General features: G+C 41.0%; 1 protein-coding gene across 9 annotated transcripts; it reads left to right on the forward strand.

Moving 5' to 3' along the window:
• Window positions 1-1,284: 1,284 nt before the first annotated feature.
• Window positions 1,285-26,685, forward strand: ZNF268 (zinc finger protein 268). 9 transcript variants are annotated; one of them, XR_010147891.1, is made up of 8 exons: window positions 1,362-1,556; window positions 1,816-1,900; window positions 7,629-7,829; window positions 11,252-11,378; window positions 11,670-11,765; window positions 13,195-13,300; window positions 21,898-24,563; window positions 26,425-26,685. XR_010147891.1 is itself a non-coding variant. In XM_009426639.5 (7 exons), exon 7 carries the CDS (start codon window positions 21,924-21,926, stop codon window positions 24,288-24,290), a length of 2,367 nt encoding a protein of 788 aa, XP_009424914.3. In that variant the 5' UTR covers window positions 1,285-1,556; window positions 1,816-1,900; window positions 7,629-7,829; window positions 11,252-11,378; window positions 11,670-11,765; window positions 13,195-13,300; window positions 21,898-21,923; the 3' UTR covers window positions 24,291-25,849. The 9 variants fall into 9 exon arrangements, 7 of the variants coding, with proteins under 7 accessions (XP_009424914.3, XP_054519857.1, XP_063641415.1 ...); XM_009426639.5 differs by lacking the exon at window positions 26,425-26,685 and having other exon boundaries at window positions 1,285-1,556; window positions 21,898-25,849; XR_010147890.1 differs by lacking the exon at window positions 13,195-13,300 and having other exon boundaries at window positions 1,368-1,556.
• Window positions 26,686-27,134: the final 449 nt, after the last annotated feature.

Below are 27,134 nucleotides of genomic sequence, written 5' to 3' on the forward strand. Positions count from 1 at the left end.
AATTACCATTTGATAAAGCAATCCTGTTACTGAGTATCTACCCAAAGGAAATCATTATATATATAAAAAAATACCTGCACTCATATGTTTATCACAGCACTATTCACAATATCACAGGTATGGAATTAACCTAAATGTCCATGAATGGATGAATAAAGAAAATGTGTTATATATACACAATGGAATACTATTCAGCCATAAGAAAGAATGAAATTGTCTTTTGCAGCATCATGGATGGAACTAGTGGCCACTATCTTCAGTGAAACAACTCAGGCACAGAAAGAAAAACACATGTTTTCACTTTAAGTATGAGCTAAAGGATATGTACACATGGATGTAGAGTGTGGGATGATAGACAATGAAGACTCAAAAGGTGTGGGGGGGTTTCAGGGATAATCATAAATTACCTGACTGGTACAATGCATATAACGTACAATAGGGCGTGGATACCTTAAAAGCCTTGACATCACCACTACACAACTGATGCATGTAACAAAATTACACTTGTACCTCATAAATTTATAAAAGTTTTTAAAAGCCAAAAACAAAAGAATTCTAGAAAACTTGTATCTGCCTCTGTGAATGTCACCTCTTCCCAATACTTAAGATAAATAATGATTAGTGGATATTTTCGGTTGGTGCAAAAGTAAGTAATTGCGGCTTTGGCCATTAAAGTAAACCAATATTTTCCAACTGGCCAATGCATGATGTTACGAAATCATGCGTGATAAAAGAATCCATTCAAAGTGCAGTGTAGACCAACGGATTTTATGTAATAGAGTAGAAAAAGTTCATCTACGTGGTTTCAGATTGTACACTAACAAAACTATCCCTTGTTCGACTTGTATCTTTATATACTTTAACAAAAACAACATACGCAACAGATTAAACATAGAAGCAGATATGAGAATCCAGCTTTCTAGTAAGTCAGAAAAGACTTAAAAAGCGAAGCCACTCCTTACTAAATTTTTTCTTTTGTAAAATATATGTAATTTTCATTAAAATATTATTTATGTTAACATGTAATGGGAATTTTACGAATCTGTTATTAAAGTGTAAAGCAAAATAAGACTTTTACCATTTCAGTAAAGCAGGGACTAGAACACTTGTAACCTAATTTACATCCCTCCAACCGTTGAGCCATTGGTGTCAAGTATTTTAATTCTCTTTAAAATTTAAAACCTGCAAGCGCGGGAGCTCAGGGACCTGGCCAGGAAGGCCTGAGCTTCCGGGTCACCTTAGCACGCCCCCTCCCGGTGGCTCTTGGCCGGAGCCCTCCGGCGCGGGAGTAACTCCTCGCAGAGGCCTCTGGGAGTTGTAGTTTTTTTTGCCTTTGACTGTCCATGACGCAATTCCTGTGCGACATACGTAGCGGCCGCCATTGTTCCGCGCCGATGGCGAGATCCTTGTTCCTCAGATAGCGTTCATCGCCCGTCGTGGTCAACGGGCCAGCCGAGTCTGGAGTGGTTGCGAACCCTTCTGGCTGCAGATCTGGAGGTGGAGGCAGTACCCTGGACTCTATTCTGCTGCCCCTTCAGGGTTTGGAGGAGCCGAAGGTGGGGAATTCCTCCGGTTTCAAGGCGGCGGGACGGGACAGAACTAATCTGCCTTAGCTCTCTCGTGCTGCTGACCCGGGGCGGTTGCCTGACCCTAACCTGTGTGTGGGTGAGGGTGTGGAGATGGTGAATCCCGTGCTGTGGGAGGGAAGGAGCCTCAGCTCCGAGAATGGCAGGCAGCCCTGGTGCCTCGGACCCTCCCCCTCTGGGTTTGGGGACTGCTGGGTGACCTCTTTCTTCACTGTGCTCTCTCTTCTAGCATCGCTCGCGTCCTGTCACTTCCAGCGAGGCACACAAAACTGACCGTAGGGATGGCCACCAGGGTCCGGACAGCTTCTATTTGGGTGAGTAGGGGTTTTCTTTCATTCTTGAAAAGCTCTCCCTGAATGCCAACGTGTGCGCACTCCATCTATTCCAGTCTGAATTTGCCAGGAGCTTTCTCACCCCACCGCTCTTTTAGGCAACTGGATCGTCGTTTAGAGCATGTTAGACTTTCCAGAAATGCTTCTTGTCATCCGACTTCCTTTTTTCCTCCTTTCATCAATCTCTTTTCTAACAACTTTGTACGCTGAACTTTGGAGTTAAACAAGGGATACTCACACATCTTTCAGTTTTTTCAGCCTTTATTTACTGAGGGCCTTCTGTATCTGGGATCTTTAAACCTTATTTTGGAAATTACAAACTTTTTTATTCACTTGTTCAACATTTTTTTTTTTTATTGTATTTTGTTTGCTGGACCCTGGGGCAGGTGCTAAAAATGCAAAGATGGGTTGCTTATCATCCCTGTCTTGAAGAACAGTGGTCTAGGAATGGTGGATAAGAAAGACAATGACAAGTTAATGAGTGCTCTGGGAGCAGGCTGTGGAAATACACGGAGACATGCGGGAATGGGTCAGTTTTGGAAGTAAGGACACCCCCTAACCCCTTACTCCCAAATGCTTCAATGATTAAGAGATTCTTAACCTTAGGTTTGAAAGATGACAAACCTAAAGTAGACAAAGGATTAAAACCAGCCTAGGAAAAAGAAGTAACGTGCAAATTTGAGAGGCTTGAAATGACCTCATGTGGTGAACTTTGGGCACTTTAGGGTTGCTAAAATATTGAGTTTAATGGTCATAGTAGAGGTATATTAAAAAATGAGGCTAGAGCCGTAGGCCTAAGATCATAGAGGGCTTTGAGGACCCCATTAAAAACTTGGATTTTATCACATAGGGCAGGTGGTCCCCAACCCCCACGCTTCAGACTGGTACCAGTCTGTGGCCTGTTAGGAACTGGGGTGCATGGCAGGAGGCGAGTCGCGGTTTAGTGAGCATGACTGCCGGAGCCCCGCCTCCTATCAGAGGCTGCATTAGCTTTTCATAGCACAAACCCTATTGTAAACTGCGCATGCGAAAGATCTAGGTTGCGCACTTCTTATGGGACTCTAATGCCTGATGATCTGAAGTGGAACAGTTTCATCCAGAAGCCATCGCCGCACCCGACTGCCCGTCCATGGAAAAATTGTCCTCCACAAAACGAGTCCCTGGTTGGGGACTGTTGGTATAGGGGAAGGAGTTTACTTATTGAAGTGTTTTCACAACGGATTTGAGGGTAGAACAGTCTAGGCTGCAGCAGGTAAGAGAATATAAGGGTTTAAGTAAATTAGTGGTTTTGAGAAAGGAGAGGAGGTGGCTGGGTGCAGTGGCTCCCACCTGTAATCCCTGTTACTCGGGAGGCCAAGACAGGAGAATCGCTTGAACCCAGGAGGCAGAGGTTGCAGTCAGCCGAGATCGCGCCACTGCACTCCAGCCTGGGTGACAGAGCAAGACTCTGTCTCAAAAAAAAAAAGGAGAGGAGGTAAAGAGGCAGAAGAAATTAGATTTCATAACTAGTTGGGTGCAGTGCTAAGAGAGGCAGAAAAGCCAGGGATGACAACTGGAGTTCTACTCTGTGGGCCTGGTTGGGAGTGTCACCATTTGCTGAGTAAAGGAAGACTGTCAGAATTGTGATTGGTAGAGGGGGAAGATTTCAGTTTTGTATGGATTGGCTCCTCTAGGTAGAGGTTGCAAATTAGATGTGGCCAAAGTAGCTCAGGGAGAATGTGTACCCTAAGAAGAGAACTGAGGACAGTGGTCAGGGAAATGACAAGAGAAAGCAGGGGAAGAGGTGTTGAAGACTGAGATGGAACCCAAGAAAAGTAAGACAAAATAGAGACATGTAATTCACACTTAAAGAAATGGAAACCTCAAAAATGCTTGTCAAGTGACATGTATGAGGGAGATCAAGTAATATTAGATCATTGTCTTAGTCTGTTTGTGCTGTAACAAAATATCACAGACTGAGGAACTTATAACAGATACTACTTTCTCACAATTCTGGAGGCTGACAAGTTGAAGATCAAGGTGCTGGTGAATTTCGTATCTGATGAGGCCTGTTTTCTTGTTTTCTATTTTTTTTTTGGAGACAGTCTCTCTCTGACCCCAGGCTGGAGTGCGGTGGCGCGATCTTGGCTCACTGCAACCTCTGCCTCCCGGGTTCAAGTGATTCTCCTGCCTCAGCCTCCCAAATAGGACTACAGGCGTGTGCCACCACGCCCAGCTAATTTTTTTTTTTTGTATTTTTAGTAGAGACGTGGTTTCATTGTGTTGGCCACAATGACCTCGATCTCCTGACCTCATGATCCACCTGTCTCAGCCTCCCAAAGTGCTGGGATTACAGGCGTGAGCCACTGCGCCCGGCTCTGCTCTCTGCTTTCAAGATGGCACTTTCTTGCTACATCCTTACATGGTGGAAGGGGGCAAAAAGGGAAGAATGCTGTGTCCTCACATGGCCAAAGAGATGAAAGGGCCAGGCAGCTCTCTGAAACCTCTTTAAGAGGGTATTAATCCCATTCCTGAAGGAGAGCCGTCATGAATTAATCACTATTAAAAGGCCGCACCTCTTTATTTATTTATTTATTTGTTTATTTTTTTGAGACTGAGTCTCGCTCTGTCTTCCAGGCTGGAGTGCAGTGGCTGTCTCTGCTCACCACAACCTCTGCTTCCCGAGTTCAAGTGGTTCTCTTGCCTCAGCCTCCTGAGTAGCTGGGATTACAGGTGCGCACCACCATGCCCAGCTAATTGGCCCCACCTCTTAATACCATCACAATGGGGGTTAAGTTTCAACATGAATTTTGGAGGGATGCAATCATTGAAACCGTAGCAGTCATAAAAACCTAAATGGAATTTAGTGGTGATGGGCTGTGTGTGGTGGGTCACGCCTGTAATCCCAGCACTTTGGGAGGCCAAGGTGGGCAGATCATCTGAGGTCAGGAGTTCGAGACCAGCCTGGCCAACATGGCGAAACCTCGTCTCTACTAAAAATATGAAAATTAGCTGGGCGTGATTGTAGGCACCTGTAATCCCAGCTACACGGGAGGCTGAGGCAGAAAAATCGCTTGAACCCCAGGAGTAGGAGGTTGCAGTGAGCCAAGATCACGCCACTGCACTCCAATCTGGCGACAGAGTGAGACTCTGTCTCAAAAAAAAAAAAAAAAAAAAAAAACAAAGAATGCGTGGTGGCTACTTTAGCTTGGGTGCTCAGGGAAGGCCCCCACTGAGGAAGTGACGTCTAAGCTAAGTCTGAGTTACAATAGCAAGCCAGCCTTGGGAAGAGCAGGTAGAAGAACATCCAGGATGGGAACAGCCAGGGCCAAGGCTGCGAGGCAAGAGAAGTTTGATGCCTTTGTAACCTGGAAGGAAGGACTTTGTGGCTGGGGGTAGGGAGTGAGAGAGAGGAGAGCAGATGAACACAGGTGCAGATGCCAGATCAGGCTAGGAAACCATGGGGTCCAGGAGAGGGTGTGGTGCTAAGAAAGGGAGCAACATGATCTGCTTAGGATTTCCAAAGACCCTTCTGAGTGCTGAGTGGGGAACAGGTTGTAGGTGGGCAAGAGTAGACACAGAAAGAGGGGGAAGCAAGAGACTGATTAGGTGACTACGTTCAGACAAGAGGTAGCAGGGATTTTGTGTAGTGTGGTAGAAATGGAGACGCTGGTCAGAGTTGGGGGATGTTTGAAGGTGGAGTCCTCTTTTCTAAGAACCAGCATATGCTTTTTATCTTGTTGATTGTCATTTTGTAGTGTGGTTTATTTTCATTAAGTATTCCTGGTTTTATGTTTTGTTTTGTTTTCTTTTGCCATTTCAACCAAATGTTAATGCTCAGTGTCTACTACGTATGAGGTTCTGTGCTAAGTCTTTTATTAGGTATTATCACCTTAAAACTTCACAGTAGCCTTAGCCCCAGGTGGTGAATGCTGTTATTCTCCTTTGATGGGTAAGGGTACTGAGGTCCAGAAAGGGCTAGTTGGAGACCAGGTGGCACCCCTGGTCAATGTAGAGCCAGGACTTGAACCCAGATATTCTGGCTCTACATGCATTTTCCTGGCCTGTGTACCTTATTTAGTCTCTGGATGTAGGTTGAGGATTTCTTGAGGCAGAGATTCTAGGATCCTAGACCCTGAAATGTAGAGTAAAATGTGGAGCGGGTAGACTGTGCCCAGTGTACACAGAGAAGGCTCTGAGACATAAGCTGTTGGTCTCCAGGGAATAATCTTTTTTTTTTTTTTGGAGATGGAGTCTCGCTCTGTTGCCCAGGCTGGAGTACAGTGGCACTCACTGCAACCTCTGCTTCCCAGGTTCAAGCAATTCTCCTGCCTCAGCCTCCCAAGTAGCTCCCAAGTACACCTGGGACTACAGGTGTACGCTGCCACGCCTGGCTGATTTTTTTTTTGTATTTTAGTAGAGACGGGGTTTTACTGTGTTGCCCAGGCTGGTCTCGAACTCCTGAGTTCAGGCAACTCACCTGCCTCGACCTCTCAAAGTTCTGGGATTACAGGCATGAGCCACCGTGCCCGGCCTCCAGGGAATAATCTTAATGTCCATTAATGGTGAATGATGAAACGTGATGGAATACTATTCACCAACAAAAAGAACAAACTATTGATATGTGCTATGACAAGCATAAACCTTGAAAGCATTATGCGAAGTGAAAGAAGCCAGACACAAAAGACTAGATATTATATGATCCCATTTTTATGGCACACACATGCATATACGTATACTTGCAATCCCACTTCTTTTTTGTAACACAAAAGCTAGCTTTCTGTACGTACTATTCTTCCCCTTGTCATTATCACTAAGAGTATATATTGATCATTGTATTATACCAATAGTGGTACATAGAGGTTGTTCGCTCCCTCTTCCCTATCTCTTATCACCTTTTACTGGCTGTATGGATGGCCCATAGTGTTTTCAACCAGTTATGTAGTTACAGATATTTGGGTTATAAAAATGCCTTGGTGAACAGCCTTTTCATGGCATTTCATTCATTGTTTCTTTTTCTAATTTTTTATTCCTTTTTTTTTTAGGCTTTCCCCACTTTTCACCTGTGCCACCTTCTAGGTCGTTGGCGCTTTTTTGTGTTCCTCCTAAATTTAATCTTCATTTCTGAATTTTTTTTCCTAATTTATTTGTTTATTCTGATATTTCTCATTTCACATTTTCCAGATTTCACATTTCTAAGCATCTACTTTCTAGGCTCTTTTATTTTTTATATATCTGTCCTTTCAAAGTTTCGTTTTTCTGATTTCTTTTACTTCATTTTGAAATATTATGTTACAATTTTTTATGTGGTCAGATATTTTGGTTATGTTTTTATTGTCTGTCAGAGCCTCGTTTGGTTCCTTATTCCCTCATAATAATGTTGTGTGGGTATTCCTACTGCCCTACCAAACCAGCCTATTAAGACGCCATTTGGTTTGTGGCAGGAAGTCCGTTTGGAGGCTAGGATGAGCCAGGACAGTTTTCTCTAGCTTTGCTGTTTGAGGGTCGTACCTGTATTTTTATCATGAAGGGCTCAAAACTTGACTTGAACTCTTGGTGCTAAGCCTTGTCAGGAAGCCATTTCTTTTCTGCCTCTAACCCTGCATTTCCTGAAGTTAAACCTGCCTTGTTTTCTAACGTGTTTCTCTCACATTTATGTGATGTGACCCCTATTTCCTTTTCCCAAAAGGAAATAATGCTCGCTAAAGTAAATTTGCTCTTGAGTCTACAGGTCCCACCTCTCCAAGAACGAAACAGTTCATGGGATAGGATCAGAAAGCTCCAAGGTCAGGAATCCATCTTGGGCCAAGGGACTCCTGGTCTGCAACCTCTCCCTGGAGCACCCAGGCAGAAGCAGAAGAGTCGCAGAATAGAGAAAGTCCTAGAGTGGCTGTTTATTTCCCAAGAGCAGCCAAAAATCACCAAGTCCTGGGTGAGCTTCTCATTTGTTTATTCCTAGTGTTTTCTTTATTACCTTTTTTTTTTTTTTTGGTGCGGAGAGGGATGGAGATCCTTAGGTCAGAGGGTTAAGTTAATCACTCCTCAGTTCAGTTCAAAACCCCCCCACTTTTTTTTTTGAGACAGGGTCTTGGTCTGTTGCCCAGACTGGAGTGCAGTGGTGCAATCATAACTCACTGCAGCCTCAAACTCCAGGCTCAAGTGATCCTCCAGCCTCAGCCTCTTGAGTAGCTGGGACAGCAGGCAAGTGCCACCATGCCTGGCTGATGTTTTTTATTTTTAGTAGAGAGGGGGTCTCCCTATGTGGCTCAGGCTGGTCATCAACTCCTAAGCTCAAGCAGTCCTCCTGCCTCAGCCTCCTGAGGTGCTGGGATGACAGTCATGAGCCACTGTGCCTGGCCCATGGCCCTTTTATCATCATTGGTTCATATAAGGTCCTTATCTACCTTTATTTATATATTCTCTTATTTCCTCATACTCAATTTTCATCTCCTTTCCCATCCCCAAAAAGTTATTTTGTGTTTTATGTGTATCCTTTTTTTTAAAAAATGTGTGTTTACATAATATGTATTGTTCGGGAAGCTTGTTAGAAATGGAGAATATCAGAGTTCACCTCAATGCTGTTAATATCAGACTCTTCATTTTAATAAGATTCAGTGATTCATGCACATTAAAGTTTAAAACAAACTTACTATGAAGCCTATATTCAAATTTTTTCCTCGGATGCTTCTTTTATTTCCAATATTGGCGTGCTTTTTTACTCTCTTAATGCTTACTTTTGATGAACAGATATTTCTAACTTTTACTGAGTCTGGATTGCAAATTTTTTTATTTTATTGCTAATGATTTTTGTGTCCTATTGTTTTCTTATCCTAAGCTCATAAAGATCTGTTTCTTTATTACTTTATTACTTTACCTTTCACTTTTCGATTTACAGTGCCTTTGGGATTGAGTTCAAATCCATGAACACAGGATTCCCCCATTATTTAGATCTTTGATTTTTAAAAGTCAATGTTTATAGTTTTGAGCATACAGATCCTACACAGATATTTTAGATTTATATGTAAGTTCTTTCTGTTTTGTTGTTGCTGTTGTAAACAGTATCAGTGTCTTAATTCCTTTTTTTTTTTTTTTTGAGATGGAGTCTTGCTCTGTCACTCAGGCTGGAGTGCAGTGGCACAATCTGGGCTCACTGCAGCCTCCGCCTCCTGGGTTCAAGCAGTTCTCCTACCTCAGCCTCCCGAGTAGCTGGGACTACAGGTGCGCACTACCATGCCCGGCTAATTTTTGTATTTGTAGTAGAGACAGGGTTTCACCATGTTGGCCAGGCTGGTTTCAAACTCCTGACCTCAAGTGATTCACCTGCCTCGGCCTCCTAAAATGCTGGGAATACAGGTGTGAGCCACGGCATCCAGCTAGTTTCTTAATTTCAAAATCAAATGATTTATTGCTGTTATATAGGCATATAGCCAACTTTTATGTATTGACCATGTATCCTGTGACCTTGCTACATTCACTAGTTAGTTCTAGGAACTTTCTTAGGTTTTTTGGTATTTTCTTCATAAACAGTCGTGTCATCTTCATCTTTTCGTTGGCATCCTCAGTTTCCTTACTCTGTCTGTAAAAAAGGACAGTTTTGTTTCTTTCCAATCTGTATGCTGTTAACTACAAATTTTATTTCTTTAATAGATATATAATTATCAATTAAGCTTATCTGTTTGTTTGTTTTTTTGAGATGGAGTCTCGCTCTGTCGCCTAGGCTGGAGCGCAGTGGCATGACCTCGGCTCACTGTAACCTCTGCTTCCTGGGTTCAAGTGAGTCTCCTGCCTCAGCCTCCTGAGCAGCTAGGACTACAGGCATGTGCCACCATGCCCGGCTAATTTTTTTGTATTTTTAGTAGAGACGAGGTTTCACCATGTTAGCCAGGATGGTCTCGTTCTCCTGACTTTGTGATCTGCCCGCCTCGGCCTCCCAAAGTGCTAGGGTTACAGGCGTGAGCCATGGCGCCTGGCCCAAGTTTATCTGTTTTTGAGTAAGTTTGGTAATTTGCGTCTTCCAAGGAATATGTCCTTTTCAACTAAGTTAACCAAATTTATGTGCGCAGAGCAGTTAGTCTTTTCATGTCTGTGAATTCAGTAATGATAACTTCTTTTCATATCTGATGCTTGTCATGTGTGTCTTCTATTTTTGCTTTGACATAAGTTTTCATTTGTATAAATACCTGGGGCATAGTTGCTGGATTATATGGTAAGACTGTTTAGATTTGTAAGAAGTTGCCAAACTGGCTTCCAAAGTGACTCTACCACTTTTCATTCCCACCAGCAATGAATAAGAGTTCCTATTGCTCCACATCCTCTCCAGCATTTGGTGGTCAGTTTTTTGGATTTTATCCATTCTAATAGGTGTGTAGTGGTGTCTTACTTTTGTCTGGATTTGCAATTCCCTAATGACATATGGTATTGAGCATGCTTTGTATGCTCATTTACCATCTGTATATTTTCATGTTTAGGTCTTTATCCCACAGAGTGGCTGCTACTTACAGCAGTTACCTTTTTAGTCCATAAAGTTTTAATGTGTCTTCTCTTCTGGGTACCAATAGTGCCCTTTCACAGATTCCACCTGACACTGTCAAATAGCATTGCTTCCTTCTTCCTTTGTGCCCACGTTGTAATCTGTGTTCTTTTTTCTTAGCTTCTTTGACTTTCAGTTGCATTTGCATATGTAACTTTTCTTCATTCTGCAGTGCTAAAAGCTTCTTGGCGGCAGGACTGTATTTCATTTGTGTTTATATTCCTGGACATAGAGGTCGGTAACTGTATTGCAGATGTAGGAGTGATCAGTCGAACTTGTTTGCCTGACTGTCCTGCCTTTAGTACTGAAGGTCCCATATCTGAGCATCCTTGTATAGGTGGTTTCTAGGATAGCTTAAAACTTTAAAGAGGCCGGGCGCGGTGGCTCACGCCTGTAATCCTAGCACTTTGGGAGGCCGAGATGGGCAGATCACAAAGTCAGGAGATCGAGACCATCCTGGCTAACACGGTGAAACCCCGTCTCTACTAAAAATACAAAAAAATCAGCCGGACGTGGTGGTGGGTGCCTGTAGTCCCAGCTACTCAGGAGGCTGAGGCAGGAGAATGGCGTGAACCTGGGAGGTGTACCTTGCAGTGAGCCAAGATCACACCACTGCACTCCAGCCTGGGCAGCAGAGTGAGACTCCGTCTCAACAAAAAAAAAAAAAAGAAAGAAAGATGACTGATTTAATGCACATTGATGCATGTTTTCAATACAATTTTTGTTCTCACAAAGTTAAACATAAATAATGGACACCCTAAACAGCTAGTTTTCCACAAACCTAGTAAAATAACTTGAAATTGGATGAGAATATTGTATTTCAGGGACCTTTGTCATTCATGGATGTGTTTGTGGATTTTACCTGGGAGGAGTGGCAGCTGCTAGACCCAGCACAGAAGTGCCTGTACAGGAGTGTGATGTTGGAGAACTATAGCAACCTGGTGTCCCTAGGTAAGTGCTGCCTCCCTGAGGAGGAGTGTGCTCGATCTCCAGGCTTCTTCTTGGTTGCTGAAAACTGGAGGCCTTCTGTGAAATACTTAGTGATTTTGGACTTAGATTTTAAGGCCAGATTTTCTTAGTTCCCTATTGGCAGCAGAGTATGCCAGTTGAATGGTCTTTACTTTGCCAAATTGCAAAAAGGCAGCTTCATCATGCTACCTCCAAACTAAATCTTTCCCGTTCTTCAGAATCTCTGAATCTCAAGCTGTTTGTTCCAGGTTGTCTGTGATTTTCTATTTATAGGGTACCAACACACCAAACCTGATATCATCTTCAAGTTGGAACAAGGAGAAGAGCTGTGTATGGTGCAGGCCCAAGTTCCAAATCAGACCTGTCCAAGTGAGTGATGGAGACAAATCTTTTCTTCTTTATTTAGAATTAGCATGAATTCCAATGTGATGTGCTCCTCTTGTTTGTACTTTGTCTCGTGTGTTACCATGCACTTTTTTTTTTTTTTTTTTTTGAGACAGAGTTTCACTTTGTTGCCCAGGCTGGGGTGCAGTGGCGTGATCTCGGCTCGCTGCATCCTCTGCCTCCTGGGTTCAAGCAATTCTTCCATGTCAGCCTCCTGAGTAGCTGGGGTTACAGTTGTGCGCCACCATGCCCGGCCAATTTTTATATTTTTAGTAGAGATGGGGTTTTGCCGTGTTGGCCAGTCTAGTCTCGAACTCCTTACCTCAGGTGATCTGCCTGCCTTAGTCTCCTAAAGTGCTGGGATTACAGGCGTGAGCCACCATGCCCGGCCTTACCATCCACTCTTAATCTTCTCGTTGGCATTCTTATTTCCCTCCTTACTCTATCTTGGTGATAGACTCATTTCATTATGCATTTTAGCAAGCCTTTCCTCTTTCCTTCACTTGATGTGACTCTCATGATCCTTCCCTTTCCTTTCTATATTTTGAAAATTACATTTAAATCCCTTACACATAAATTCAACAACCACAGTCCCATCTTCCTTCTTTTTGAAACCTGTTAGTAGATTCTGCCCCTTTTGTGCTTCTCTATGCTAATGGCTTTTTTTTTTTTTTGAGACGGAGTCTCACTCTGTTGCCCAGGCTGGAGTGCAGGGGTGCAATCTCGGCTCACTGCAAGCTCCGCCTCCCGGGTCTCCTGCTTCAGCCTTCCAAGTAGCTGGGACTACAGGCACCTGCCACCACGCCCGGCTAATTTCTTGTATTTTTTGTAGAGACAGGGTTTCACCATATTAGCCAGGATGGTCTCGAACTCCTGACTTTGTGATCCGCCCACCTCGGCCTCCCAAAGTGCTAGGATTACAGGTGTCAGGCACCATGCCTGGCCTTGCTAATGGCTTTAACATTATCACTCTATACCTTCTGAGCACATTCCTTTGTCATGTGATAGTGTCCATGATCCTGCAGTGACACCTGTTGATGCTGCTCTTCTGCTGCATGACCGAGCACTTTTTCCCTTCATGTTCCACTGGGCTTCTCTTGCTCTTCTGAATCCAAGGGGTCTTTATTCTTCATTTCCCTCATATAGTGTAACTTTTAGAAGACTTATGCGTTAGCTGAGCATGGTGGTGTGCACCTGTTGTCCCAGCTCCTTGGGAGGCTGAGGTGGGAGGATTGCTTGAGCCCATGAATTTGATGCTGCAGTGAACTATGGTTGTGCCACTAGACTCTGGCCTGGGTGATAGTGAGATCTCATCTCTAAAAAAGAAGACTTCTGTCTGAGTCCATTTGTGTTGCTGTAATAAAATACTATAGACTAGGTAATTTTATAAAGCACAGAAATTTATTTCTCACAGTTTTGAAGGCTGGAAAGTCCAAAGCCAAGGTGCTGGCAGGTTTGGTGTCTGGTGAGGGCCTGCTCTGTGCTTCCAAGATGACGCCTTGTTGCTGCATCCTCTGGAGGTGAGGAACACTGTGGGACAGAAAGAGGGGCAAAAAAGGCCTAAGATCGTTCCCTCAAGCCCTTTTAGAAACCACTAATCCATTCATGAGGGCACAACTTAATCTTCTCTTAATACCACCGCAATGGGGATTAAGTTTCAACATGAGTTTTAGAGGGGACACATTCAAACCTTAACAACTTCCATTCGGAAGATTGAAGCTCTTTTCCTCTACTGGTAATTGATAGCCATACTGATCTTTTATCTGCCCTTTGGTCCTGGTTTTGATTGATTCACTGGCATCTTCCTTGTACCACTCCCTGGCCTTGTTTTCAGAAACTGGAATCGTCTCTCCCACTGCTCCACCTACATACCACCTTCTTCTCTTTGTTTATCCTGTTTTTTAAATTCTAAGTTTTTTTTCCTAACACTGGGGAAGTCAGCTTGAATTTCCTTTCTGTGCAGGGCTCCCTTACTAATTTTGGTACAGCGTTGTTAGCATTTTGTTCCTTTAAAAAGAGGTCTTTTAAAACCCTCATGGTCTCAATTCCCACTCAAAACAAGGCCAGTATTGTCATGTCTGGGTTGTTGTATTTAGCTAAATTTATTCATTGTACTCTTTTTATACTAATTCATCTTCGATGTTACTGTCAGATATATTTCCCTGAACACCCCATTTATTCTATCACTAGCATGACAGCATAAATCAACAGTTAGTCCTTGCATTACTAGGATTGTTTCAGCTGCAGTTGTTGGTCAATCCCAGACCAACTAATTTAAGCAGAAGTGATTTATTACTACACATCACAAAAGGTCCTGAAGTGGGGCAGCTCCAGGATCAACTAAGTGATTGATTCACTCAATCACCAAGGGCCCATCTAGGTATGTTGGCATTTTCCTTAGGTTACCTTCTTTAATGGCCCTCAGATGGCTCTTGCAGTTCTAGTTGATGCCTGTGGATATACCAGTGGCCAATGAAATAAAAAGGGCTGTTTCTTCACACACGAGTCTGTCAGACAGGAAGACTCATCCCAGGAAGTCCCAAGCAGACTGATCGTGTTCAACAGGCTAAATTTTTGTCACATGCCCCTGTCTGAGGGAGGCTCTGGAAAGGGAAATGGGGCTATCTCCGTTGGCTCGGATAAATTATGCTTTACCTTTTGGAAGCGGGACTGGGGATAGAAATGGGTCCTCACTTCCCTGACTGAAGCACATCACTTAGATGGGGGTGGAAAAAAATCAGGTTACTGCCAGCCAGGAACAGGGCAGAACCACTGGGTAAGCAGCACTGTCTGCCTTCACCTTCCTTGGCCAGGCAGCACCTGTCACACCCTTCTTCCCAGCCATCCATCTTCAGATATTTGCTGCAACCCATATGTTGGTTCTTGTACTACATTAATACAAGTCTAGGATCTTGTTCCCATTCAGAGTGGGGAGTAGTTCTTTATGGTCTATAGACCTATAATTAAAGATAAATTAAACACATCCAGCCATCCAAATGTAGAGGGATAGAGACAAGTCTAGGGTCCCCCAGTTCCAGGAGGGCAGCAGCAGTGAACACCACATGGTAGCCACTGGTTTACACTGTTGGCTTTGTCAGAATTTCTTTCTGTGGCAGTGAAATAAGTTACCTGGTGAACCTTTGTTTCTGCTCTCCAAGCATAATTTCCTTTTCCGTCATCATCTGTGATTAAACTCGAGATGGTCGTTGGGGAAATGGCTTTTCTGTAGCTTCAGAATCTCAATTCTCTTGGTGTATATTTGGGTTCCCAGTGATTGCCTTTGGACCACAGCCAGGAACCATATTTAATATGGTCTCGAATCATGTTTAAATAATCTTCAAGCTTAAGAATGCCTGATCATGTTCAACAGGCTAAATTTTTTAGAGGAACTATGTGCCAGGTGCAGTGGCACATGTCTGTGATCCCAGCAGTTTGGGAGGCCAAGGTGGGAGGATCACTTGAGGCCAGGAGCTTAAGACCAGCTTGGGCAACATAGTGAGACCCCAGCTTTACCAAAAATTTTTAAAAATTAGGTGGTCACGATGACTGTTGCCAGTAGTCCCAGCTACTTGGGATGCTGAGGTTGGAAGATCAGTTGAGTCTGGGAGGTTGAAGATGCAGTGAGCAATGATTGCACCACTGCACTTGAATCTGGGTGACAGAGAGGGATCCTGTCTCTTTTTTTGATTTTGTTTTTTTTTTTGAGACGGAGTCTCGCTCTGTTGCCTAGGCTGGAGTGCAGTGGTGCGATCTTGACTCACTGCAGCCTCCACCTCCCAGGTTCAAGCGATTCTCCTGCCTCCCCCTTCCAAGTAGCTGGGATTACAGGTACGCGCTACCACACCTGGCTAATTTTTGTATTTTTAGACAGGGTTTCACCATGTTGATCAGGCTGGTCTCGAACTCCTGACCTCAGGTGATCCCGCCTCAGCCTCCCAAGGTGCTGGGATTACAGGCATGAACCACTATGCCCGGCCAACCCTGTCTCTTTAAAAAAAAAAAAAAAAAAAAAGGCCAGGTGTGGTGGCTCATGCCTGTAATCCCAGCACTTTGGGAGGCTGAGGCAGGCGGATCATGAGGTCAAGAGATCAAGACTATCCTGGCCAACATGGTGAAACCCCATCTCTACTAAAAATACAAAAATTAGCTGGGCGTGGTGATGCATGACTGTAATCCCAGCTACTCGGGAGGCTGAGGCAGGAGAATTGCTTGAACCTGGGGGGCGGAGATTGTAGTGAGCCGAGATCACACCACTGCACTCCAGCCTGGTGACAGAGTGGGACTCCATCTAAAAAAAAAAAAAAAAAAAAGCCTGTGTTTTAGTTACTGGGTTTGGTATTCCCTGATTTTTTGAATTCTTTGAACTCTACCTTGAGGTGTCAAGTATAATCCTGTTTTTGCCATTATTGTTACAAAGAGCATGCTGTAGAGAAGACACATTAGATTTCCAATGACGAAAGCAGAGACACAGGAACCGAGCAAAGATAAGGATGGGTGTGTTACCAGCACCAGAAGGAATGGAAGGATAAAGTACAGGGTTTGATAGTTAGGATGGCTTCAGTATCCATGAACTATGAAAGTCTACCAAAAAAATAGTGACAGTCAAACACAGGAGCAAATCTGATTCTAGGGCACAGAGTAATTATTCACTGGCCTATTTTCATTTTGTTGGGGACAGTTTTTACTATAGGACCATTTAATAATATCACTCCTTCTCAAACCATTGTGAAAACCAAAAGTGCTCATATATATTTGTTAGTGCATTAACGGAAGATAATGCCCCAGTGGGGAATTGATGTTTGGGGAGATAGAATTTGATGGTTGTATACAAAATGAATAAGAGGGATCAGATTTAATAGGAAAACTACCTGCAGTTTTTCACAGTAAACTTGGAGTGAGATGTTAAGATCCCCTGATCTGCTCTGCTTTCTTTTTTTTTTAATATTAATACCTTTAATAAATTTTATTTTCCAGATTTTCTATTCTCTAGATCCTTTCTTTGTTTTTTTAAAAAAATATTATTATACTTTAAGTTTTAGAGTACATGTGCACAATGTGCAGGTTAGTTACATATGTGTACATGTGCCATGCTAGTGTGCTGCACCCACTAATTCATCATCTAGCATTAGGTATATCTCCCAATGCTATCCCTCCCCCCTCCCCCCACCCCACAACAATCCCCAAAGTGTGATGTTCCCCTTCCTGTGTCCATGTGTTCTCATTGTTCAATTCCCACCTATGAGTGAGAATATGCAGTGTTTGGTTTTTTGTTCTTGCGATAGTTTACTGAGAATGATGATTTCCAATTTCATCCATGTCCCTACAAAGGACATGAACTCATCATTTTTTATGGCTGCATAGTATTCCATGGTGTATATGTGCCACATTTTCTTAATCCAGTCTATCATTGTTGGACATTTGGGTCGGTTCCAAGTCTTTGCTATTGTGAATAGTGCCGCAATAAACATACGTGTGCATGTGTCTTTATAGCAGCATGATTTATAGTCTTTTGGGTATATACCCAGTAATGGGATGGTTGGGTCAAATGGTATTTCTAGTTCTAGATCCCTGAGGAATCGCCACACTCACTTCCACAATGATTGAACTAGTTTACAGTCCCACCAACAGTGTAAAGGTGTTCCTATTTCTCCACGTCCTCTCCAGCACCTGTTGTTTCCTGACTTTTCAATGATTGCCATTCTAACTGGTGTGAGATGGTATCTCATTGTGGTTTTGATTTGCATTTATCTGATGTCCAGTGATGGTGAGCATTTTTTCATGTGTCTTTTGGCTGCATAAATGTCTTCTTTTGAGAAGTGTCTGTTCACATCCTTCGCCCACTTTTTGATGGGGTTGTTTGGTTTTTTCTTGTAAATTTGTTTGAGTTCATTGTAGATTCTGGATATTAGCCCTTTGTCAGATGAGTAGGTTGTGAAAATTTTCTCCCATTCTGTAGGTTGCCTGTTCACTCTGAGAGTAGTTTCTTTTGCTGTGCAGAAGCTCTTTAGTTTAATTAGATCCCATTTGTCAATTTTGGCTTTTGTTGCCATTGCTTTTGGTGTTTTAGACATGAAGTCCTTGCCCATGCCTATGTCCTGAATGGTAATGCCTAGGTTTTCTTCTAGGGTTTTTATGGTTTTAGGTCTAACGTTTAAGTCTTTAATCCATCTTGAATTGATTTTTGTATAAGGCGTAAGGAAGGGATCCAGTTTCAGCTTTCTACATATGGCTAGCCAGTTTTCCCAGCACCATTTATTAAATAGGGAATCCTTTCCCCATTGCTTGTTTTTGTCAGGTTTGTCAAAGATCAGATAGTTGTAGATATGCGGCGTTATTTCTGAGGGCTCTGTTCTGTTCCATTGATCTATATCTCTGTTTTGGTACCAGTACCATGCTGTTTTGGTTACTGTAGCCTTGTAGTATAGTTTGAAGTCAGGTAGCGTGATGCCTCCAGCTTTGTTCTTTTGGCTTAGGATTGACTTGGTGATGCGGGCTCTTTTTTGGTTCCATATGAACTTTAAAGTAGTTTTTTCCAATTCTATGAAGAAAGTCATTGGTAGCTTGATGGGGATGGCATTGAATCTATAAATGACCTTGGGCAGTATGGCCATTTTCACGATATTGATTCTTCCTAACCATGAGCATGGAATGTTCTTCCATTTGTTTGTATCCTCTTTTATTTCATTGAGCAGTGGTTTGTACTTCTCCTTGAAGAGGTCCTTCACGTCCCTTGTAAGTTGGATTCCTAGGTATTTTATTCTCTTTGAAGCAATTGTGAATGGGAGTTCACTCATGATTTGGCTCTCTGTTTGTCTGTTATTGGTGTATAAGAATGCTTGTGATTTTTGTACATTGATTTTGTATCCTGAGACTTTACTGAGGTTGCTTATCAGCTTAAGGAGATTTTGGGCTGAGACAATGGGGTTTTCTAGATATACAATCATGTCGTCTGCAAACAGGGACAATTTGACTTCCTCTTTTCCTAATTGAATACCCTTTATTTCCTTCTCCTGCCTAATTGCCCTGGCCAGAACTTCCAACACTATGTTGAATAGGAGTGGTGAGAGAGAGCATCCCTGTCTTGTGCCAGTTTTCAAAGGGAATGCTTCCAGTTTTTGCCCATTCAGTATGATATTGGCTGTGGGTTTGTCATAGATAGCTCTTACTATTTTGAGACACGTTCCAACAATACCTAATTTATTGAGAGTTTTTAGCATGAAGCGTTGTTGAATTTTGTCAAAGGCCTTCTCTGCATCTATTGAGATAATCATGTGGTTTTTGTCTTTGGTTTTGTTTATATGCTGGATTACATTTATTGATTTGCATATTTTGAACCAGCCTTGCATCCCAGGGATGAAGCCCACTTGATCATGGTGGATAAGCTTTTTGATGGGCTGCTGGATTCGGTTTGCCAGTATTTTATTGAGGATTTTTGCATCAATGTTCATCAAGGATATTGGTCTAAAATTCTCTTTTTTTGTTGTGTCTCTGCCCGGCTTTGGTATCAGGATGATGCTGGCCTCAGAAAATGAGTTAGGGAGAATTCCCTCTTTTTCTATTGATTGGAATAGTTGCAGAAGGAATAGTACCAGTTCCTCTTTGTACCTCTGGTAGAATTTGGCTGTGAATCCATCTGGTCCTGAACTCTTTTTGGTTGGTAAGCTATTGATTATTGCCACAATTTCAGAGCCTGTTATTGGTCTATTCAGAGAGTCAACTTCTTCCTGGTTTAGTCTTGGGAGGGTATATGTGTCGGGGAATTTATCCATTTCTTTAGATTTTCTAGTTTATTTGCATAGAGGTGTTTGTAGTATTCTCTGATGGTAGTTTGTATTTCTGTGGGATCGGTGGTGATATCCCCTTTATCATTTTTTATTGCGTCTATTTGATTCTTCTCTTTTTCTTTATTAGTCTTGCTAGCGGTCTATCAATTTTGTTGATCCTTTCAAAAAACCAGCTCCTGGATTCATTAATTTTTTGAAGGGTTTTTGTGTCTCTATTTCCTTCAGTTCTCCTCTGATTTAGTTACTTCTTGCCTTCTAGCTTTTGAATGTGTTTGCTCTTGCTTTTCTAGTTCTTTTAATTGTGATGTTAGGGTGTCAATTTTGGATCTTTCCTGCTTTGTCTTGTGGGCATTTAGTGCTATAAATTTCCCTCTACACACTGCTTTGAATGTGTCCCAGAGATTCTGGTATGTTGTGTCTTTGTTCTCATTGGTTTCAAAGAACATCTTTATTTCTGCCTTCATTTCGTTATGTACCCCGTAGTCATTCAGGAGCAGGTTGTTCAGTTTCCATGTAGTTGAGTGGTTTTGAGTGAGTTTCTTAATCCTGAGTTCTAGTTTGATTGCACTGTGGTCTTAGAGATAGTTTGTTATAATTTCTGTTCTTTTACATTTGCTGAGGAGAGCTTTACTTCCAAATATGTGGTCAATTTTGGAATAGGTGTGATGTGGTGCTGAAAAGAATGTATATTCTGTTGATTTGGGGTGGAGAGTTCTGTAGATGTCTATTAGCTCTGCTTTCTTTTAATATCCTTTTCGTTCATTACCCTGGTTAGTATGTTGTTTTGGGGCATCTATCTATTTTCTACTCAACCTCCAGATATTTCCTGTTGTGACAAAGGACTTGATCCTTAGTCTTATTTCCTATCTATTTTCTATCTTTCCCTTTTTGTTTTTGTGTTCACAAAGCTGTTTGCCTACCCTGTGCCCATTCTTTTCCATGCCTGCTAGAGAAAACATCTTCAGTCTCTTTTTAACTCTTGTGGTAGTTACCTCCATATTTCTAAATAACCAGCTTATTCTGCTACACCTTGGCTTTCTCCCCTAATGATTGCTCAGTATAGAAAGGTGATTTACTTCTCTTTCACTCTCCTCCCTCCATACCTTCCCACCGTATACACACTCATGATGGAGACATGTCTCTTCTCATGTTCCCATGCCTCCATTCTGATACAGTTATTTCATATTTTTGGTTAAATCTGTCTTTAGTTTTTATGTTGGTATGACTGTAATTCCTGTTTATAGGTAAATCATGCAAGTACACAGTGATTTATTTTTGTTTCTAAATTTGTATTTTTTCTGTAGTTAATTTTTTGCTAATTTAATTTTGTTACCATTAATGTATTCATCGTATATTCAATTCCAGACTCTCCTTTCAGTATCTGAATATTCTTGGCTGATACTTTCAGCCAAATTATTAATTGTATTCCTTTTTTCTTCCTAGTGATATTGACTGCTAAGTTTTTCTGACTTGCTTCAGAGTAGCTTAGTTTTTTTAAGGCCTGCTGTGCAATTTTTATCCTGGGATCTCCTTTTTGATTTTATTTTCTATATCCTCTGTCATTTCTTTCCTTGGAGCAACTCAAGAGTAGCTTCCTGGAAAAGGGTGATACAAACATTGAGACCTGTGCATCTGAAAATGTTTTGACTTTATTCCTCATTGCTCTATTTTCTGTCCTGTAGGTTTCCTAAAGAGAAGTCTGGTGGCATTCTAATTTTTGTTACATTGTAGAAAGCTTTGTTTTTGTTTCAGTTTTGATTTCTCTGAATGGTTTTAAGAACTGCTTCTTGTCCTGTGAAGGAATGATGTTCCCTCTCAGTTTATTTTTATCCATTTACTAGGTATTGAGATGTTATTCCCAGGAGGACTAGGAAGTAATCTGCATTGTTCTCTGCCATTTCTCTAGAAGTTAGCATAGTGTTTGGCACATAGTAGGTATTTAATAATTATTTTTTGAATAAATCTAACGTTCATAGATCCCTAATGACATGTTTATATTATCTTCATTGTTCCTTTTGCCTATTTTGCCTTCTTTATCCAATATGCAAAACTTTTAAACTTCTTATCAGTTTACTATGCCTATCTTCAGTTTGGTTTTTCTTTTCCTCAGTACCCAGTAGTTTGAGTGTTTTTATACCTGAGAATTTATTTATATTCAGATCTGATATCTGAAACTAAAAACCTCATGATATGGCATTTCACAGGGAACTTTCTAGTATACCACAATCATGTGATTTATAACATGTGACTAATTGTTCTTATTTCATAGGCAACTTTCTAGTATACCACAATCATGTGATTTATAACATGTGACCAATTGTTCTCATTTCTAGACACAGTCTGGAAAATTGATGATCTTATGGATTGGCATCAGGAAAATAAAGACAAACTGGGAAGTATGGCAAAAAGCTTTGAATGCACTACATTTGGAAAACTATGTCTTCTTAGTACAAAGTATCTTTCAAGACAAAAACCTCGTAAATGTGGCACGCATGGAAAGAGTTTGAAATATATAGATTTCACTAGTGATTATGCTAGAAATAATCCTAATGGGTTTCAGGTACATGGAAAATCATTCTTCCATTCTAATTCTAAACATGAGCAAACTGTTATTGGAATAAAATACTGTGAAAGTATTGAATCTGGAAAAACCGTCAATAAGAAATCGCAACTTATGTGCCAACAAATGTATATGGGCGAAAAACCCTTTGGATGCAGCTATTGTGAGAAAGCCTTCAGCAGCAAGTCATACCTTGTAGTGCATCAGCAAACTCTTGCTGAAGAGAAACCCTATGGGTGTAATGAATGTGGGAAAGACTTCAGTAGTAAATCATACGTCATTGTACATCAGAGAATTCATACAGGAGAGAAACTACATGAATGCAGTGAATGCAGGAAAACATTCAGTTTCCATTCACAGCTTGTTATACATCAGAGAATTCACACAGGTGAGAATTCCTGTGAGTGCTGTGAATGTGGGAAAGTCTTCAGTAGGAAAGACCAGCTTGTTTCACACCAGAAAACTCATTCAGGACAGAAACCATATGTGTGTAATGAATGTGGGAAAGCTTTTGGTTTAAAATCACAGCTCATTATACATGAAAGAATTCATACAGGAGAGAAACCATATGAATGCAATGAATGTCAGAAAGCCTTTAATACAAAGTCAAACCTTATGGTACATCAGAGAACCCATACAGGGGAGAAACCTTATGTTTGTAGTGATTGTGGAAAAGCCTTTACATTCAAGTCACAGCTCATTGTACATCAGGAGATTCACACAGGAGTAAAGCCCTATGGGTGTATTCAGTGTGGTAAAGGATTCAGTTTGAAATCACAGCTCATTGTACATCAGAGAAGTCACACAGGAATGAAACCTTATGTATGCAATGAATGTGGCAAAGCCTTCAGGAGCAAGTCATACCTTATTATACATACAAGGACTCATACAGGAGAAAAACTCCATGAATGCAACGATTGTGGGAAAGCCTTCAGTTTTAAATCACAGCTTGTTATACATCAGAGGATTCATACAGGAGAGAACCCCTATGAATGCCATGAATGTGGGAAAGCCTTCAGTCGGAAATACCAGCTTATTTCACACCAGAGAACTCATGCAGGAGAGAAGCCTTATGAATGCACCGACTGTGGAAAGGCTTTTGGTTTAAAGTCACAGCTTATTATACACCAGAGAACTCATACAGGGGAGAAACCATTTGAATGTAGTGAGTGTCAGAAAGCCTTTAATACAAAGTCAAACCTGATTGTACATCAGAGAACTCATACAGGAGAGAAACCCTATAGTTGTAATGAATGTGGAAAAGCCTTTACGTTCAAATCACAGCTCATTGTACATAAAGGAGTGCACACTGGAGTAAAACCCTATGGATGCAGTCAATGTGCAAAAACCTTTAGTTTGAAGTCCCAGCTCATTGTACATCAGAGAAGTCACACAGGAGTAAAACCATATGGATGCACTGAGTGTGGGAAAGCCTTCAGGAGCAAGTCATACCTTATTATACATATGAGAACTCATACAGGAGAGAAACCACATGAGTGCAGGGAATGCGGGAAATCCTTTAGTTTTAATTCACAACTCATTGTGCATCAGAGAATTCACACAGGAGAAAATCCCTATGAATGCAGTGAATGTGGGAAAGCCTTTAATAGGAAAGACCAGCTCATTTCACATCAGCGAACTCATGCAGGGGAAAAGCCTTATGGGTGCAGTGAATGTGGGAAAGCTTTTAGCAGCAAGTCATACCTAATTATACACATGAGAACTCATTCAGGTGAGAAACCATATGAATGTAATGAATGTGGGAAAGCCTTCATTTGGAAATCACTACTCATTGTACATGAGCGAACTCATGCAGGGGTCAACCCTTATAAATGCAGTCAATGTGAGAAATCCTTCAGTGGGAAATTACGCCTTCTTGTACACCAGAGAATGCACACAAGAGAGAAACCATATGAATGCAGTGAGTGTGGAAAAGCCTTCATTAGGAATTCTCAACTCATTGTACATCAAAGAACTCATTCAGGAGAGAAACCCTATGGGTGCAATGAATGTGGGAAAACCTTCTCTCAAAAATCAATTCTCAGTGCACATCAGAGAACACATACAGGAGAGAAGCCTTGTAAGTGCACTGAATGTGGGAAGGCCTTTTGTTGGAAGTCACAGCTCATTATGCATCAGAGAACTCATGTAGATGACAAACACTGATAATTTTATGAAACTCTGAAAAGTGGATTCACAAGAGATAGAAACAGAATCATATATAAAGAGAAACTCTGTAAGTGGAATCATCTTGTCATCTTCCAGAAAACTCATACTGAATAGAAACTTTATGAATGCACAGCATATGGAAAGGCATCCACAGAAAGCTGTTCTTTACATGCAAAAAGATAGTAGACAATACACAGGAAAACTGAATTTAGTAACCACTCTGAAAATTTTTAGCAGCAAGTCATACCTTTTTTTAAAAACTTCATACAGGTGAGGAACCATGTTAAACGTTGTAAAGTCATTTTACTAACATAAGATTCACAAAGAGGAAACTTCATGAACCAGATGAATATAGAATAGACTTCTTTGAAATTCATAGTTTACAGAATTTTAATGAGAGAAATTATTGAGCTAATGAATGGCAGAATTAACAAAATTACAAACATTTTATGTATCGGAAGCATATACCTTGGAGGAACCATGCTATAAGGGAAAGTTTAAATCTAGAAATGAGAAACCCCTAGGGAAAAAATATATATAGGAGTGAACATCTTATGAATGTACCAAATAAACCACAGCTGGACTGTTAACCTCACCTTAGAAGCTTCATTCTAAAAAAAAAAAAAAAAAAAAAAACCAACCTATTATTATATCTTAATCTTAATTTTGAAGAATTATTTCCTTTAGGAATCATTTTAAGAGAAATTTTATTCCAGGTGTTCCAAAATTTCAGGAAAAGATTTGAGAAAATTCTCAATTATAAATAATAAAGATACAGATTATTTCTGTGTACAGGTGAATCTAGTAAGGAGGTTAAGAATAAGAAATAATATCCCAGAGCCTACAGGGATATTTAGATATCTTCCTATGTGTACTACATAATATGAATTTTGCAGTTTGGCATTTTACTTGTGAATGCCATATGTGAGACAAAAATCATCTTCCAGAGATTTCAGTATCTCTGATATTGACAATCTCTCTGATATGACAATATCATCTTCCAGAGGTTTCTACTCTGCATACCAACATTGTTTCTTTGTGTCTTACCAAATGCAACTTGTTACTAGAATATGACTTATTAAAAATGCATTTCCACACTGCAAACATTTTTTAGGGCTATCTTCTGCCCTTTGGAAGCAGTCTTGGCAGCAACCTCTTTAGTTATAGTAATCAATATAAGGCACACTTCATGTGTTTGTGTAGCCTGGAATCTATTCTACCTTCACAGGTTAGAACATCTTGATTTCCTCTTAGAGAAACATTCCCTAACGGTGTATGTAGTCATGACGGAACCACCATTCAAGATGCCCTGCTCAGGACTTGGCATGAGCACTATGGTCAGCTGAGGCTCAGAACTGTACATTGTTAATGGGTTTTTCAGGTTCAGAAAAGCAACATGAGCTTTTGTTCTATGGTAGCATGTTGATGTAATAAGTAGCTATTTCAATAGAGGTTCCCAGAACAGCTTTTGTTACTGTCATTTTCTTAACTTTGTTCACTTGTCTTTCATTTTGAGCTATTGGGTGTGTTTTTAATACATTCCTTGTTTGATTGCATTAGCCATTGTGTATCTTTTGCATACAGCTTACTAAATCAGATGGCTTCAGAAATGGGTGGTAGAGGAGTAGGCAGAAACTTGCAAGGATATGTGGATATTTGGAAATGGTTGTTTCCCAAGACAGGATGGAAGTCTTTCAAGTAAGAAACTTGGCCCATGCTATGAAGTCATGAAATGAATTGTTGGCATCATGTGCTCACTGAGGCTCTGGGGAAATGGATAAGTTGTCATTGAAAAATTTTAAACAGAATTCTGGAGTGTGGTCAAGAGGGGATTGCTTTTGATACCCATGTATAACATGGAGAATAATGATGTTAAAACTTCAATTTAAGATTATCTGTCAGTGATACTACTTAGTTACATGTAGCTATAGAGTCAGAGTGGTGAAAAATTCTGCCAATTGCTTACTCACAAAATTAGTTTTCTTCACTACCTCATCAGGTTTGTTATGTGAGTGGGCATTAATCTGGGAAGAGTGGGACCCTGGCAGTTAGATTAGGGCTATCTTGGAGGAATATGCGGATTCAATACTGCAAACATTTCTGAAACACCTTCTGCTTTGTACTCTATTAGATACCCAAAGAAATTTTCATCCTTGAAGCGGAGGAATTTTGATACCTGAATGCCTAACTGATGTATTCTGCTTATACAGAATCCAATCTCAAGATACTTGGGGTGAAGAATGATGATTCACAGAAGGGAAGGGAAATCTTACATAAACAAATAATTGCAGATACTTGCTAAAGTATATCCCCCAATCTGGGAAATACTGTAAAGGTGTATATTATTACTGATGTACCAAAGAAGACAGAATAAATTCATAAGAGAAAGTTTATATTCAGTTTACTACTACCTAGGGTTAGATTTTAGTTTGTTGTTTTTTCAGGTGCAAATCTACATGCAGCCTTGCCTGGTAGAAGCCAGAAGTGTTGACAGGATTGAGGACAGCACTCACATACTGTGGGAAAGAATAATACTTGATTAGGACTTAATATTATTTAATGAAATGAAAATTTTACAAAACAGAAATTGAGTTACTGGTTTGTAAATCTACCTAGTCCTTCTACCCCAGCCCCAGAAAAGAAAGACATTCCAGAGACTTTTCAGGAATAGTTAAAAGGAAAATCCAAGGAAAGATAACCCCAATATTTTACAACTTCCCCATCAAATAGAAATTTAGGAGAAAAAATGACTTGCAAACCATATTTGTGAACATAGGTTTAAAAATCCATATTTGTGAACCAAGGTTTAAAAATTCTAAATGGAATTATAGCAAATCAATG

The sequence above is a fragment of the Pan troglodytes genome, chromosome 10, assembly GCF_028858775.2.
Source record: "Pan troglodytes isolate AG18354 chromosome 10, NHGRI_mPanTro3-v2.0_pri, whole genome shotgun sequence".
NCBI lineage: Eukaryota > Metazoa > Chordata > Mammalia > Primates > Hominidae > Pan > Pan troglodytes.